Source organism: Bacillus rossius, chromosome 13 (assembly GCF_032445375.1).
Source record: "Bacillus rossius redtenbacheri isolate Brsri chromosome 13, Brsri_v3, whole genome shotgun sequence".
In the NCBI taxonomy this organism is placed as follows: Eukaryota; Metazoa; Arthropoda; class Insecta; order Phasmatodea; family Bacillidae; genus Bacillus; species Bacillus rossius.
In genome coordinates this window covers 1,262,899-1,279,407 of record NC_086340.1, presented here as the reverse complement: position 1 = coordinate 1,279,407, position 16,509 = coordinate 1,262,899, and the positions used below count along the sequence as shown (strand labels likewise).

Here is a 16,509-nt window from a genome sequence, read left to right as displayed (position 1 = left end):
TTTTACTTATGGTTTTAATTTTTACTTAATTATTCACTTGTATAGTAGACGAATTATTATATGTTGTAATTTTTTAGAATACTACGATGCTTGCTATAAAACAATACCGAAGTGTTGTGATCGACGCTTGGCCAAATAGCTGTGACGTGGGAGGCCTATGATGCACAAATTCTTTCGTACACGCCTTTACACTTGCCTGCGCGTGATTTCGGATTTTGTTTGAGTAAAAAAAAACGCGTGTATTAAAAGCGTGACGTAAAGCTTTCAAGTGACGTAAAAAAAATATTAAATGCCATTAAAAACGAACAAAAATTATGCCTATGGAAAATTCAGCAGGTAAATTCGTACTTACCTCACTTGATACGTTTATGTCAGTTCTTACGCGTTATTTTAACTAAAAAAACAGAAGCTAACAGGAATTTAAAAAGTGTAAGGCGTGTACGAAAGGATTTGTGCATCGCAGAATTTGCCTGTAATGGCGGTGAAGGGCGCGGCGCATGAGCAGCTACTCCTGGAGTAGCGACTCTTCCACGCGCTACTGCGCACACCGGGGGAGTAGTCGCTACTCCTGGAGTAGCGCCTCTTCCTCCACGCGCTACTGCACACACCGGGGGAGTAGTCGCGAACAAGAGCAGGTGGACACTCGCCAAACCCGCCGACCTGCCGTCTCACACACCCTCGCCACAGTCATTTTACATGACTTCCGTTACGGTCTGTGACAGGCTATGGACGGATGCACAGAACAGTGATAGTCGCAGTAAAAGGGTTTCCGTGTTAGTTTGGGATCCAAGGGGAAAACAGCCAGCTCGCAGACAGCGAAAATGTTCTGAAACCCCCAGTTTTCACGGTCCGCATGTTTCAAATTATTTATTTACAATTTATTGATGATGCTGTTCAAAGTCAAACTTTTATTTCAGAAAGTCATGAAGCAACGTTAATAACTACACGTCATGTGGTTATGAGTAAAGTATATTATTTTAGAGAACATGAGAAAAACCTTTTACTCAGAAGGTTGGCTGATTCGAAGGCTACTCTTTGTGTTCAGACCACTCAATTAAAAACATGTTCGGCGTCGGTATTAAACTGTATTTATATTAAACGAATCACTTAATCCTGGCTTGTAATGTTTGTAACGGGTGCTGTTCAAGCGGGTCTGATCGGCAAGGAGGTCATCAAGGCTCAGTCTGGGGTGTGTCTGTCCTAGTGAGCCGGCACTAGCTGGTGCTTCTAGCGCGCTGTCTTCTCCCAGTGCATATGAGCGGTGACCGCAACATTATATGGCGGAGAAAGAAAGATAAAGTTGTACTGTAAGTCCCTTGAGTGGTTTTAAGAATCTGTACCCAATGTTTATTCCTAAATATTATTCTGAACACACGTGTTTTAGGCATTTTCACGCTTCTAAAAATACAGTTTATAAACGAAATACGGAAACAGAACAACTCGTCCGCCGTCAGGGTATTATTCAGTGCTTTTAGTAAACTGACCCCAGGCTGATATCTGGAGCAGTTTTCAAATGGCGTGGCTTCCACTGGAGCTGTGCGCACAGAGTTAGACGTTGTCACGTCAATAAAATAATGAGTTGTAACGGGACATACACCCTGAAGTACGACAAACGTTTCTCCTAGTATTAGGAAAAATTAAGGAAACGCGCTTTTAGATTCCTTTTTGAAAATTTGACTTATGGATGAATAACCTGTGGACAAACGACTTCAGGACGAGCAAACGTTTCTGAAAAATGAATTTTCACAACCAACTTTAGGGTACGTCCCTACCGGAAACGCATCTGTCAACAAACTTATTTTTACAATTTAATATTAACTTTAACAATTAAATATTATCATGTTGTCGCTGTTCAAGAATAGCACGTGGTTAAATGGAATGCCTTGCATTAATAGTTTTGGCTACTACAATTGGCGTTTAATAGTGAATTAGTGTTTCCAGAATTAATACAACTGTAATGATCCTGTAATTAGACACTATTTTAATATCTTGACAAGATAAAAAAAACTACAAATAAAAATTTTGTATGGCTAACAATGGCGTACAAGATACAATAATTTTAAGAGTATTATTGAATTCGAGTAACGCAACTAATCCCAGTGGCCGAGTAGCGTCAGTGCGAACTAAGAGTGGGACGCCCTATAAGTACACCTGCCCGCACGAGCGAGCAGCAGTGATAGCCGCGCCGATTGGCGGGCCTTATCGCGGCAACAGTTACCTCCCGTTAGAAGACTGCACACGCGAAGCCGTGGCATCTTGTCATCGCCACGAAACCTACACTCGTGGGATTTTTAATTTTTTGCTGCTAGTTCCTGGCATTTGTGGACAAAAACATTTCGATAATGGGAGTACAGATGTAAAGCTACATTCAGAGACCAGATTTTGAAGCGCAGAAAATGAATAGACTTCTAGTGCGTGGCTACTGACTTATTTGTGATGTAATTATAATTCCTCTGCGAGAACTCTTATCAGGGTGTACATACAAATCTATAATAAAATTTCCCTGACATTTTTGACTTTTCCTGAAAATGTTTTTACATTTCTCTGACTATTTTTTAATAATAAATCTAATTGTAATTTTCTGAAAAAATAAACTTATATCAGCCTCCAACATCCCCGTAGCTTTAACATGTTATCATTGGTAGAAGCAAAAAAAAAAAACAGCGAGTTGCAAAAACACAATAAGAATGTTACTATTCAGAGGGTTTTTTTTTAAATATTTTTAAAGTTATAGCATACACAATGGTATAGTGTTTATGACTATGGCCTAAGCAAAACACCATCTGAGAAAAAAAAATTGTTTTAACAGTCTGGATGATGGCAGTTCAGAACATGCCAGTTTCCCCTAAAATTACTATCACTGGGAAATTTCCTTACTTTTCCAGGATTTCAATTTTACTCCCGATATTTTCCCGACCAATTCTAGCTTCCCTGATTTTTCCATTATATTCTCTGACTTTCCAGAACATGGACGCTTGTCTATATAACTGTATTTAGGAGTCCAACTGTCCCTGCATTCTGGTAGGATTTACCGTCGCACTGTCACGCAGCGGCTTGAGGCAAGACAACACTTGAGACTCACAAGCATGACGGCTCGAGGCTAGCCCTGGGGTCTACTGTCAGTTCGCTACTGCTGGTAGATGCCTGAACTAACACGGTTCCCACGCTCTTGCTCCAGATCATTTCCCTGAGTTTTACCTGTTTTCCTTGCATACCATCAATCAATCTTGCAAGATAAAACTAACATTTAACTGCTTATCAAATTTAAAAATGACTATAAAATGTTTTCCAACAAAATACACAGTTTCTACTGTTATCATTTGCATCAATGCTATGCAACAAATTATGCCAGTCAGAGATATATAACCACTTTATTTGATCAAATTTAGCAATGATTAATTGTTTATTACGACTTGTGAATGACTTCCGCCATTTGGTCATGCTTCAAATAATTTACTCAATACACAGTTGATTCGTTGATTGTTTCTTTTACACGTAAATTAATGATGTAAACAGATAAGTTCTCGACTACATATAAAAAACAGAATCCTTAAAGGCATTAAAGGAACACATTAATGTTAAAAATTACTAATCCAGTTTGGTAGCTAACTTTGTGGTTATTTCCTGTGTTTTCTAGGTTGTGAACGCAAATTTTCAATTCCCTGAATTTAACCGGTTTTACAGATTTTTCCTGACTGCGGGAAAATTGATTATGATGTAACCAATCATTTGGTTGCATAAACAAAGAGTGATGTGCAAAATAAATTCTGTGCGATTAATAAAAATATACGTCTGGCTGAAGAAATGTTTTCATAGGGATAGGGGGAAAACAGCCTAATCTATTCTACCACAAAATATTTGTTTGGGTCGGCACTTTACATCTGTTCGATCACATACAAACAAACGTTATGTCCCGAGGAGAATCGAACCTTTGTCTCGTTAACATCCGGATCTGGGGCGCCCCATGTGTTACAGCCTTTGTGCTCACCACACGAAGCTCTGGCTGGAAGCCAATCAATAGCTACACACCTTCCCACCAATGTCGAGGCCCGGCGCAGAGCGAAGCTGCATATACCAATGCAAATTTAGAGCAGCAGGAATAAAAATTTTAAACTACACACTTGTGTGTGAGTTCTTTAATCAAAGCCATCGGAAGGAGCTGTAACAGTGTCTGGTGTATTATTTAATATCCCATAGAATTTAGTAAAAAAAAAAGTTCAAAATTCATAACGATTACATTAACATGACTACATCATAATAATATTTAACGTACGAATTGAAATGCAGAAATATTTTGGTATTATGAAATAGCACTAACTAGTATGTACTTTTCACAAACTGTAAATAAATCATTATCATATAAAACAAACATTCCTAATAATAATCCCTAACTGAATTGATAATTTTAAAATGTTAATACTAATAATGGTATATAATTAGTAGCTAGTTATCAAACTGATGCAAATATTTTGGGCGCGAGTAGATGTATTTAAGGTTGATAAAGATAAAACTACATTGAAATTAGTAATGCCCTCGCAGAGATTATTAATCCTCTCAAGTTCTATGAATAATGGGATCAATTTGTGTTAGTACAGTGATCAGGTTGTTCAATTACTTCGACGGAAACATTTTTTTAAAACTACTACTGGATTTTAGTGCACCGGTATAATTACTAATTCATTAAATTTTCCTGCCCATGCCTAGCAACAAAGCAAACAAGAGATAATCTGATAATGTAATTGGGTGTGTAAATGTCTACACAAACAGAAACCTTTTTTGAAACTAATGTTGTTATCTGTTATTATCAGTTAACATGGCCTAAGTAATGTATTAGTGATCTACCACAAGAACAGAGTTACGTAAACCTCGATCCAGTAGATCAGTGTACCCGCTAAAGAAATAAAAACCCCAAAGTTTTCAAATGATCTCAAACTACGTGTCGTTTAACAAGTAAATACGTTTAAGTTCGCAAGTTGAAATGAGTAAAACTTGATTATTATTCATAACTGCTTAATTAATGTACCAGCTTTGTCTTAGCATTTAAAAAAATTGGTTGTCTGTAAAGTCGGTTTACGGACGATAGATTAACGTGACAACGTCATAACAAAACATTGATGAAATGATTGCATACTTTTATGAATAAAATTGAATCATTTTTAATTTAATAATAAAAGAATAAATACCATACTGGTAATCAGATTTTTAAAATGCAAGAATAAATAACCTTTATTGCCGAAATTGTTGTAATAAGCAATGAAAACCAAATTAACTTTTCACTTCACTTTATAAGCAGTCAACGAAACAGTTCTCGTGTAGATGACTTGTAATTAATTTAAAAAACTGGCGTTTAGCTATAAAGTTTAAATATAATTATGAACCAGTTTTCATATAAATAAACTGTAATCAAATATCTATCATCAATTATATGAATCACCATAATTTTTTAGTCAATTGTAACATAACCTATTATTACTGCACTCGCCGACGGATACTACTTTTTTTAATAATAAAAGAATAAATACTTGAAATTATACTAGTAATCAGATTTTTAAAATGCAAGAATAATTAACATTTATTGCCGAAATTGTTGTTGTAATAAGCAATGAAAACCACATTAACTTTTCACTTCACTTTATAAACAGTCGACGAAACAGTTCACGTGTAGATGACTTGTAATTAATTTTAAAAACTGGCGTTTAGCTATAAAGTTTAAATATAATTATGAACAAGTTTTCATATAAATAAACTGTAATCAAATATCTATCATCAATTATATGAATCACCAAAATTTTTTAGTCAATTGTAACAGAACCTATTATTACTGTACTCGCCGACAGATGCTACTTTTTTTTAATAACTAGCTGACCCGGCAAACGTTGTTTTGCCATATAAATTATTTCTAAGGAATTTCTAGCTATTATTACTATTTCTAGCATTACTATTGAAGTTTGCAATCACATCTACAGCATTAAGTGGGTGGAGAGTTTTCAGCTTCTCGACGTTTATTCTCTGTATCCATTCATTGTATACCGTTTCTTCGTAAACTGGGAAGCGGTGTCTAACAGCAAATTTATCATCGCAACCAGGCACACAGCATTTTCGTACACGTGGCGGCATTGTATTTTACTTAATACGTAATTTTATACTCAATTTAACAATCTTACCTCAATGAAAATATGACCACTAAATAATTGAATAAATAAACGCCAGACATGACAAACGCATCAAACGATGGTGCGTTTAAAATTCAAGGCAATTCTATCTATTGACGAAGTTAAGAACAAAACTGTTATGAGCGCCTTTATTTTGCTAGCCGCTGCGAGCTCCACTAAGCGGGCTGGTCTTACCAAGGAGAAAAATATGAATTTGCCAGACCTTACTATGTGTATGATCGTGTGTCAGACACAGAGAAATGACACTCACTCACTATTTGTATGTCTATGACCTATTATTTTTTTCTGTTATAAAATGAAATTATCACTTTTTCACTCCCTTAGGGATGGAATTTCACATGAATATGTAGCCTATGTGTTAATCCAGGTTATACTCTATCTGTGTGCCAAATTTCAATCAAATCCATTAAGTGGTCTATGTGTTAATCCAGGTAATGAGCTCGCTGTAGGCGGGGAAGGTTGATCAAGTGTTAATTGATCAGCTTTCGACCGGGGTTTAAAATATAAAATTCTATTAAAAATTAGGGGTTGTGATAGAAGGGTGAAAATTTAGGGTTGTATGTATTTTTTAATGCCACATTATAAAAATAATAAAAAACCTTTTTTAAAAAATAAAATAAAAATAATGTTAGGGGTGGACAACCCTTATCACTTAGGGGTATGAAAAATAGATAGTAGCCGATTCTAAGACCTACTGAATATGCATACAAAATTTCATAAAAATCGGTCAAGCCGTTTTGGAGGAGTATGGTAACTAACACTGTGACACGCACCGGTGCCATCTACTTAAAATGTTGGTTTGTCCTGAATTTTTCCTGAATTTTCTTTGCTATAAACCTCACGGAGCCCGAGACCTTTCCAACGACTGCAAAACCGTGGAAATCGGTTCGTGCGTTCTGGAGTTATAGCGTCAGGAATACCCGACTTATTTTTATATAGTAGATAAAAGAATAAATACTTGAAATTATACTAGTAATCATATTTTTAAAATGAAAGAATAATTAACCTTTATTGCCGAAATTGTTGTTGTAATATGCAATGAAAACCACATTAACTTTTCACTTCACTTTATAAACAGTCGACGAAACAGTTCACGTGTAGATGTAAGTTGTGTGCTGCCGCTGTCTTCCTTCTCCTCGGACGCATAGGCCAATCGAGTGGAAGAGAGATAGATGCGGCGCAAGCGTACAATGAGCACAACGGGACACAGCTTAACGGAACAATGTGCGTAACGGGACACTTTTTCGTGCGTGCAGCCGGCATTCATCGATTTATTAGACGTTGTCACGTCAAAAATAAAAGCCAAAAAAGGACTAAATCAAAACCAACCAAAAGATAATTCTGATATCGTTACGAACTTACCGCTGTAAACAAATACTGTAATGTGACACAAATTTAGAGAAAAGTATATACAAGCTTTGTGTGTATGCTTTTTTTTTCATCTTAAAGTGTAAGATTTTATTTTGCTTTCTGTCTAAATAAAAAAAAACATAAAAAGCCTAAAATCACAACTGTTGTGAATGGGTGATGTATGTGCATTTTATTTTATTTGTACTTCCACATTTAGTTAGTTTGCTCGGACCATGATTTCGTAAAATCACGGTTTTCAGTTATTGGTTCGGCTACTGAAGTCGAACGCGTCTAAAACGATGTTAGAATTCGCACAATAGGGATTTACATTCTGGATATTTGTGGTAATTCTAGCGTCACGTGACAGCGCTCACTCTAACACCCTAAATGGTTTAAGGGTTCTGCCTACCTGGGCACACATACAATGTGCAAAGCTTCGTAAAAAAAACCACGCGGTTTATAAACTGCTCGACCAATCAGAGTGGAGTGGAGTCTGTTTACGAAAAACATTTAGGAGAGGCCGGATGAGTAGTTCTGTTTCCTTATTTGGTTTAAAATAGAATTTTTCTAAAAGTGGAAATGGCTAAAATGCTTGTTCTCGGAGTCATTTTTAGGCATGAAACATCCGGTGGAGATTCTTGAAAGCGCTCAAGGACTTGCGTTACACCTTTATCTTCATTTCTCCGCCATATAATGTCATGGTTTCCCCTCTAATCCCATGGTTGTCTATGCAGGACGAGAATAATGGCAGCCAGTCGAGAGGCGACACCGCGCTAGTCCCGCCTCTACGCCCCTGGCTAGGCGGCGTGCTAGCAGCCTCCGGGGAACTGACAGGAGGGACTGAAGCTGTGACCGACCAGCGCCGGCGAACAAAGGCCTCCCGCGCGGCTGCTTGTTTGCGAACTGGGCCGCGTGGAGGCGCTGCTATCTGCAGGTTCGCGAGCCTTCAGCTCAGCCTCACCACCTCCCTCTGGTCGCGCAGTGACGGCCGCTGTGGTAGCTCCATCCCCCCCCCCCGCCTTCAAGTTGGTCAAGATTTGAAAAAAAATGTTATTGAATCAATATGTTACTTTAGGTGGTGCAAGGCCAGTTGCTACGACACCTGAAACTGTGTGAGAAGCCGCATCACCTACTGCTACTTATGATGGCCCGTTGTCAAAGTGTTAGTTTCAATAGTATCGTCAGTTTTTTTTAATACACATATTCAAATTTTAATTTTTTTTCTATTTTTTCCAACCTTACTCTTCCCCCCAAACCAGAAAAAAAAAATCCCCGTGTGCTTATTCTAAGTTCGTTCAACTTCAAAAGGGTATACCAGCCTTGGGAAGCACTTTAATCCATAACTCGTGTATACATATGGTTACTTACACATACATGTGTCAGGTTGAGAGGTTATTTTTTTGTAATGATACCCCAGCCGAAGTTTATCGATCGAATTCTGACATATATATACACCTATATACCTATATACCGAGATACACCTGTTTTAGTGAAAACGTTTCGCGTCAAGATATTCCTCAAAACACTAGCTCTTTCTCGTTGCTGTGGTTATTCAAGGCCGTTCAGCAGTACAGTAACAGGGTTCTCATCGTGGGCCGGGAGAGGGCTGGAGAGCACCTCTATCCAACCAAACCAAAATTTTTTTAATCATGTAAACATTAACGAATGGGTCGAGGTGTAACAAATAGACTAATTTTCTCGCGAAATACAGGTTTCTCCACTTATATCATATTTGTCTGAATAATTTCAATACGAAGTGAAATAACATTTTAGAGCTTCATTTAAAAAAGCTCGGATGTCTAGCTTGTGATTTAAGCTATTTGCCTAAGTTGATCGATTTTATTTTTAAATTATTCATCACACACACGAAACTTCTGTTCAACCTTGAAGAGCTGCTGCAGGTAATTAGCTCTAGCCGAGAGAGCGAGTGTGTGATGAGGCGCAAGGAACACTCTCGCCAAATATTGACACGGAGCGCGGCGCAACGCAACGTGTGTGACGTTGCGCTGAAGATGTTTCTACTTGGCGATACTGCTCGCTCTACTTACACGGTCACGGCGCAACAACACTCTCCAACTCACCACCTCGCGGATTCATCGAGGTCATGCGTTGAGTCCAGCCTGTTCTTAGACAATGCTCATTGCTCGATAACAAGGTCAACCTTCCGCGACCACTTCCTCTCCTTGTTTACAACTGGCTGAGGGTCGACACGGGCTTTGCAATACACTGTAGTCCGGTCATTGGAGACCGGCAGAATTCAGGATTCATTTCACGTTAGGCTAATTATAACTTAGCGATCCTTCTGCTATTGGTTCACAGTTTACCTGGAGGCCTGTGGGCCAATGAGAACCCTGGGCCCAAATCAAGACGGTAACCCAGTCTAGACGACTCCCAATCAGCAGCCAATGAGCAGGGATCTTTGCCTGGGTATGTAGAGGACTGTGGAGTCTATTCTAGAGGTCAATGAACCGCGAATGTTTCCGGTCGCTACCAGTCATCAATGTATACATGCCTCAAGTCTACTTTGCAACCCAGTGAAACCAGTGGAATAATTTGAGAAATTAAATTGATCATATTAAAATTAAATGCTGCTGGCTAATTTGAGACATTATTTTTATTTATCTGATAGCAGTTCACGCAAATGGGTGTCGAATTTTTAAAATGTTTGAGAATTTTGACACACAAGTAAAATTATATTAGGGAAAATAATTACGCAATGGAGAATTTAAGAGTAAAACGTTTCAGGTTTGTGATAAACACATATTCGTGCTGCAGGACGTACAGACACAGACATGGTGCACGCAACGCATGTATCAGTCAACTTTTCAACTTGCGTTCTCGCCTTTCATATTTGATGTTAATTGTTCCAAAAACCTTTAAAGAACAGGCGTTATTTGCATGGCCCACATCACATTTCACTTAAACTTTCGCGCAGTAAAATAAAATAACATTTTAAAATCATATTTTATTTACAATTTTATATATATTCATGATTAATATGGATTATCAAAAGAAGCCTAGGGAAAGAATATTTCTCTACTGATTTACGAATTCAAGTTAGACTTTCATGCTTTATAAAGGAACACGCATTACTAGCTTTAGTTACGACCCTTGCATCGTTTATAAACCCAGCCTCACTGAGTCTGCACGTCTCGCTGTCGGTAGCCAATAACAGATAAGGGCCTTAGTCCGCACTGTACTACGGGTTTCATCCTACATGTCGCTGAACCAGTGTAATTCGTATGTGTGGGACAGTTGAGTTTTGCTTGGAGGGAAAATAGGCCTAACTAGAAACTGAAATCTATTCGTGGATTGATTTGGCGAAAGGCAATGATGCAAATAATTACACCTTAGTGCTACTTCTGCGACTGCCCCACAGTTGGGGCGGGATCGCTGCACCAGACAAACAACACCCGAATCACACCGCAAACACAGTAGTGGTTAGAGAGGAGGCCTGCATAGGACTGCGGATTATATATATCCTGTTGTTGGGCGAACCCACAATTTTAACTAGTCCTGCTGATTGATAAAAAAAAGGGTTGACCCAAGAATCAGACACTCAGTTTTAAAAACAGTGTACATATGAAAGCGTTATGCCGGGGACGCACCACAACGCCGAAATACCACAACGCCGAACGTACAATAACGCCGAATGCCAAATTGACTACAACGCCGACAGCTAGAAAACTACTGTGTACCACAACGCCGAAATACATTAACGCCGAAAAATGTCATTGCAGGAGTGCCACAAAGGTTAGGCTAGCCTAGGTTAGGTTAGGTTGTGGTATTTCGGCGTTGTGGGAACGACCCCGTTATGCCTAAGAGACTCGGAAATTTCGCAGATTCATTTGGTGTCAGGCTACAATTGACAATTATATACATACATATATATACACTCATGCTTATTTATTGGCTGAGTCCTTATTGTAGAATCTCGCCGTCTTTTAAATGCGTGGATATGAATGCGTGGTCACCGCTAGCCCACAGTCGTGGAGGGGCGTGCCAAATAAGTGTGACCCGAGGTGCACATGCGACTGTAATGGATGCGCGATGCAAGTGGCGACTGACCTGCGACCTCCAGAGAGATGTCGCCGCCCGGGGTCTCGGTCGCCGCGTCCACGCGCGGCTGGCGGCCCACGGAGTCCTTGTAGCCCTCCGGAGGACTCAGGGTCACCTGGTCCACGAACTGGAGCGGCGGCTCGAAGGCGCACGTCTCGGGGAAGTTGAGGTCGAAGCCGCGGCCCCTCCGCTGCGCCGCGCCCAGACTGCACGTGCACACCTCGCCCTCCTCGTCCTCCGGGTCATCCTCGTAGCACTCGGCCTCAGGGTCGTCCTCCTCCTTGATCAGGATCACGTAGTCGGCGTCGAAGAACTTGTTGAGCGACTCGTCGAACTGCACGCGGTGCTTCTTCCTGGCGCTCGCGGCGACCAGCGGGGCCGCCGCCTTGCCCGCCTTGCGGCTGCCCGTCCTCTTGAGCACGGACTTGAGCACGGACCTGGCCGTGGACTGCGGCTCCGCGCACAGCCCCGCCTCGCCGCGCTTCTGCCGCATGGCCGGCCGCTCCGCGCGACCTCCGCTCCCGCGCGCGGCTCGCCCGCGACTGCCGGTCGATAGCGACGGCGGCGCGGCCTGGCGGCGTGGGCGCGAGTCTGCGCCCGGACCGGCGCGCGCAGGGCCCCCCTCCTGCCCCCCCGGTGGTTCCCCGCGCGCCGCCCTCGGGCCCAGCATGGCCGCCTTCTTCTTCCACACGTACTGCGCCGCGTCGTCCATGGCGGGCCTGCAACACACGAGTCCTCTGCACTCGCCCATTGGACTGCCACGTGGGGTGCTGCTCGTGATTGGCGGCCGTCTGCAAAGAGAAGCTATTTATTGCCTCATTTGACCCAGACACTCACGATGCGTTTGCTTCCGCACTGAATGACTGTGATTGGTGCTGGCAGTGGACGTGTACCTGCAAGAAACCTGACCAATCCACGCAACACAGACGATGCTACAGTGTTTTAACAATCAGCCTGTCTCGACATCTTCTCGTGAACAATACTTGCCCGTAGCGGTGACCTGTTATTGAATGGTGAAATATTAATGATAAAAATTCTCTACACGTATCTACCCTACGTACAGTACTGTATACCAAATTTTTCATATCTAACAACGCCCGTAAAAACATCAGTTTAATAAATTTTTTCGCCGTCAAAAAACACTATTAAAAACGTAGTCACTAACCGAACTACCAACGTAAAGCGCTGTGGCTCCCCCAGTGCTACTCGTAATCGGAAAACTTTAAGAATTATTTATCGATTTGTAAACAAATCTTGAACGGTTTTTGAATGGCGCTTCAACAACCGCAGCTCAGCCAGGGGGCGCCTGCCAGTGGCGGATACAAGAATTTATTTCCGGTGGAGGTTTAAAAAAAATTTAATATTAAAAAAACTTACGTCATAAACAATGGGATTAAACAGTTACATTATCATTCTCAACATGCATCACTTACATATTTTTGGATTGTGGTTCCAGGTGTTGTAACAGCTCACCTTGCATCGTCAAAAATAATACGGCATTCACCGAGATATCACTTATTTTTCCTTCAAAACTCCAGATGGTGGATATATTCCCTCTCCCCCCCCCCCCTTTTCTCAACTGACCTGCAATCAATATAATGATTGATTCGATGCAAAAATTAATTTCTATGTATACAATTTTATTCAAAGAAAGCAGCTTAGGTTCCTAATATACCAGCTTCCAGTAAGCCTATGATGACATTGGCAGCCATCTTGAAAATTTGTATTTATTTAAATAGAAATTCGGTAAAATTCTAAAATTCATCAAAAAAAATCACCTACTAATGTAAGATTGACTTGATAGATGTCTGTCCTTGTTTTGATTATCGGCCAGAGATAATAGTAACTAAAGCTTAAAATAAATTTTAAATACCGTTTCGCATTACCTTTCGTGGAGTTTATTAATCATTCACTCTACGAAACACGACTCTACACAAGATACCTGTCCGTCGAAATAAATATGTTGTCGCTGTGCCTACCATGGAAGTCTAATTTTTCGATACCTGTAATATATTCCAACCAGGTCTTGCACTATGTTAGGCGTATAGACTAAGCGTCTCCGAACCAAGAGGTATTATATTTTTCGATTATACTAAAAAACATTTTAAACAGGCCATGTCCAATGTCAGGCGTTTAGACCAGGCATCTCCAAACCACGAGACCAGTCATGTCCTGAGTACAGACTTACCGAACCAAATTCAATGAAAAGGAAGCACATTTGGATGAACAACAAAAAAATGGAAACACAATCGGAAGCCAATCAACGAAAATATGGCGGAATGTTATTTATTAAAAACTTAATTAATTTTTTATTAATTTTAAAAATTTTCTCGATTTTATGTCATAAAAATTCGGATTTTCAATATGGCGGCCGTAACGAAAATTGCAACGGTTGCGTAACAATTCAAGATGGTGGCCATAGAAAAGTACTAAGGTACTTTCACCAAATAAGGCCATGTACGCCAATAAGGCCATATGATTGTTATAAAAAACAGAGCGCACAGATAAGAAATTGGTGGTGTGCCCTTGTACGCAGCTGCCATCTAGTGGGTATACAAGAAAACAGAGGCCGCCACTTCGTTGAGTAGCCACGAGGTGCGCGCCAGTTTCGTCCATGGTATGACGCGGAGTGGCTGATGTAATATTTTGGTGAGTGAATTTCTCTTAAATCTATGTAAATAGTAAAGAAAACTAACACGTTTTATATATATTATTAAACCTCTGGCTGTCTACTTTCGTATGTAATATTAGTACTAACCAATATTTGAAGTCATTATGATATAAGAAGCGAAACGTCGCCCAGTGCAAGTGTTCCCATTAAGGCCAAGGTGAAAATGGAAGGGTGTAGACCAACAAGGCCATTTGGCCTTATTGGTCTAAACACTCTAAAAAAACCGGAATTATGGTGGCACATGTAGAGAACCATTGTCAAGGGCATAGATCATAATGATTTGACACGAATGACACGCAATTTGGCAAAACAGACATCACACCAGGTTCCCAAGAAACGAGTTCCTCAGGACGATTACGCTACTCCTAGCACAAGTAGTATGAACACAAGGAAGGACAGTTGGTATTGTCCCATCTGTGAAATTGATGAAGTAGCCGACATGATCTTGTGTCACATATGCGTGGTGTATTTTCATGAGAAATGTGTTGTCATTTCAAAGCGAAGCAAGATATGTAACTGAGTATGCTCTGGGTGCTTGGAATCTAAGTGTGTTGACTTATGTATAATGTGTTACCTTTCACAATGCTTCACATATGTTGCTGAACGTTTAATTACTTGCGTGCATTTGTACTGATGTAATACGTTACCTCTCGGCCAGATATTTATCCAAGTACCAATGACTCTTTTTTAGGATTTATTTTATGTGATCAAGGTTGACTAAAAACTGCAATGCTCTTTATGTCCGATTCCAAATGTTTGCAAAAGCAAATTCATGTGTTTTTTGGGGCTAGTGTTAAAAATACATTGTAATCTACACACATTTGTAGTGCCTGGCCTTATTTGGAACATAGGTTCCTAATAAGGCCAATATGTTACATTTTCTATTAACAATTTTTAAGTGCACTTTAATTTAGAAATCTGTACAGTATAGTATGTATTAATGTTTACAAGAATACAATATATATGTCTGATTTTTTCACACGTTTACTAGCCAATTTAAGGAAATGGTAAACAGTCAAACGTTAGCATGGCCTTATTTGGTCCAGGCACCTTACGATGACTTTATACACAACCATGATAGTGTGCGTAACGAGAAGTGCAGCATTCTAGAATCCAAGATGGCAGGCGTAACGAAAAGTGTAACGTTCTTGAATCCAAGATTGCTAGCGTAACAAAAAGTAAAAGTTTAAATTAAACATTTTTTAATATTTTTTTGGAATGTTTTTTCGAATTTTTTGGTTAAAAATGAAATAATTTCAATTTTATGGTCAAGATCAAGGTAAAAAGCTTCCCACCAGAGACTTATTGGAGGCTTGTAAATGGGGAATTTAAGCCTCAAAGGGATATTTTCATCTTTTCTAAGGCAAATGTCTGTTGAAGTTTTTTGATTTCCCAATTTTTGAATTTTTTTATGAATAAAACAGGAAATTTTCCCTCAAAACGGAAATTTTCCCTCGAAATAGGGAAATTTATAGGAATTTAGTGTCACTTTTGAGGATTTGTTTTTAGGAATTTTAAGTTCAAAATGGCTGCCGTGACGTAAAAATCCAAGACGGCGTCGACAATCCACAATCCACAGCCGGAAGCCAGGGCCAGCGGGAACACTTGTATACTACTATCTTTGCATTTTACTCATGATCAGTAATCGTGTTTTCAGTTGAGTGGTTTATACTCAGTTTGCAGAAAGTGTGCGCAGCTCCGAGGACAGTGGAATGCTGGTGAGCTGTCTCCTCTGTGGTCGGTTATTCTGAGTGCGAAAACCAATCCCACGCAACCGTGTGAAGCGCGTGTGTTGCATTTCTACTCAGAATCGAATCCGATTTTTAAATTGTTTTTATTACCCCCGGCATGGCAAAAATTACACTAAGAGTACAAAACAGAATAACGCTCGAGCAAGGCATAAAGTAGCTCAGAATTGTCGTCATTTATTTCGCTTGTGAAGGACACGGCAGCGAAGGGGGGCGGGGGAGCGGCCATCACGCAGCAGGACCGAGCACCTGACCTGCCTGGGCGGGGCTTGCCGGAGGCTGCGGCCGGGATGAAACCATCCTCGAAGCGCGAGTGTGGGTCGCAGATTGCCCGCAGCACAAGCATGAATATTCAGGCATTTCCTCGTCTTGCAGGGGTTTCTTTTCCACACCCGCACAAAGAGAACTTTCGAATTAAAAAAAAAAATCTTTTTTTAAGGGTGTCGTGAGGGCCGAACCGCGGAGATAAATCGAAAAAAATGTTAACAGTGAGATCTCGTCCTGCATA

At 40.2% G+C, this 16,509-nt stretch overlaps 2 protein-coding genes across 3 annotated transcripts in view; one reads left to right on the top strand and one right to left on the bottom strand.

Annotated features, from left to right (window-relative positions):
* Positions 1-16,347, bottom strand: part of LOC134538575 (uncharacterized) — a 170,500-nt gene extending 154,153 nt beyond the window's left edge. The window contains exons 1-2 of the mRNA XM_063379999.1: positions 16,256-16,347; positions 11,592-12,301 (exon numbers count right to left, since the gene is read on the bottom strand). Of these exons, the coding sequence (XP_063236069.1) occupies positions 11,592-12,301; positions 16,256-16,347 (802 nt within the window). The remainder of the gene's footprint in view (positions 1-11,591; positions 12,302-16,255) is intronic.
* Positions 1-16,509, top strand: part of LOC134538080 (partner of bursicon) — a 157,458-nt gene that overhangs the window by 82,163 nt on the left and 58,786 nt on the right. The gene's annotated exons all lie outside the window — the stretch shown is intronic.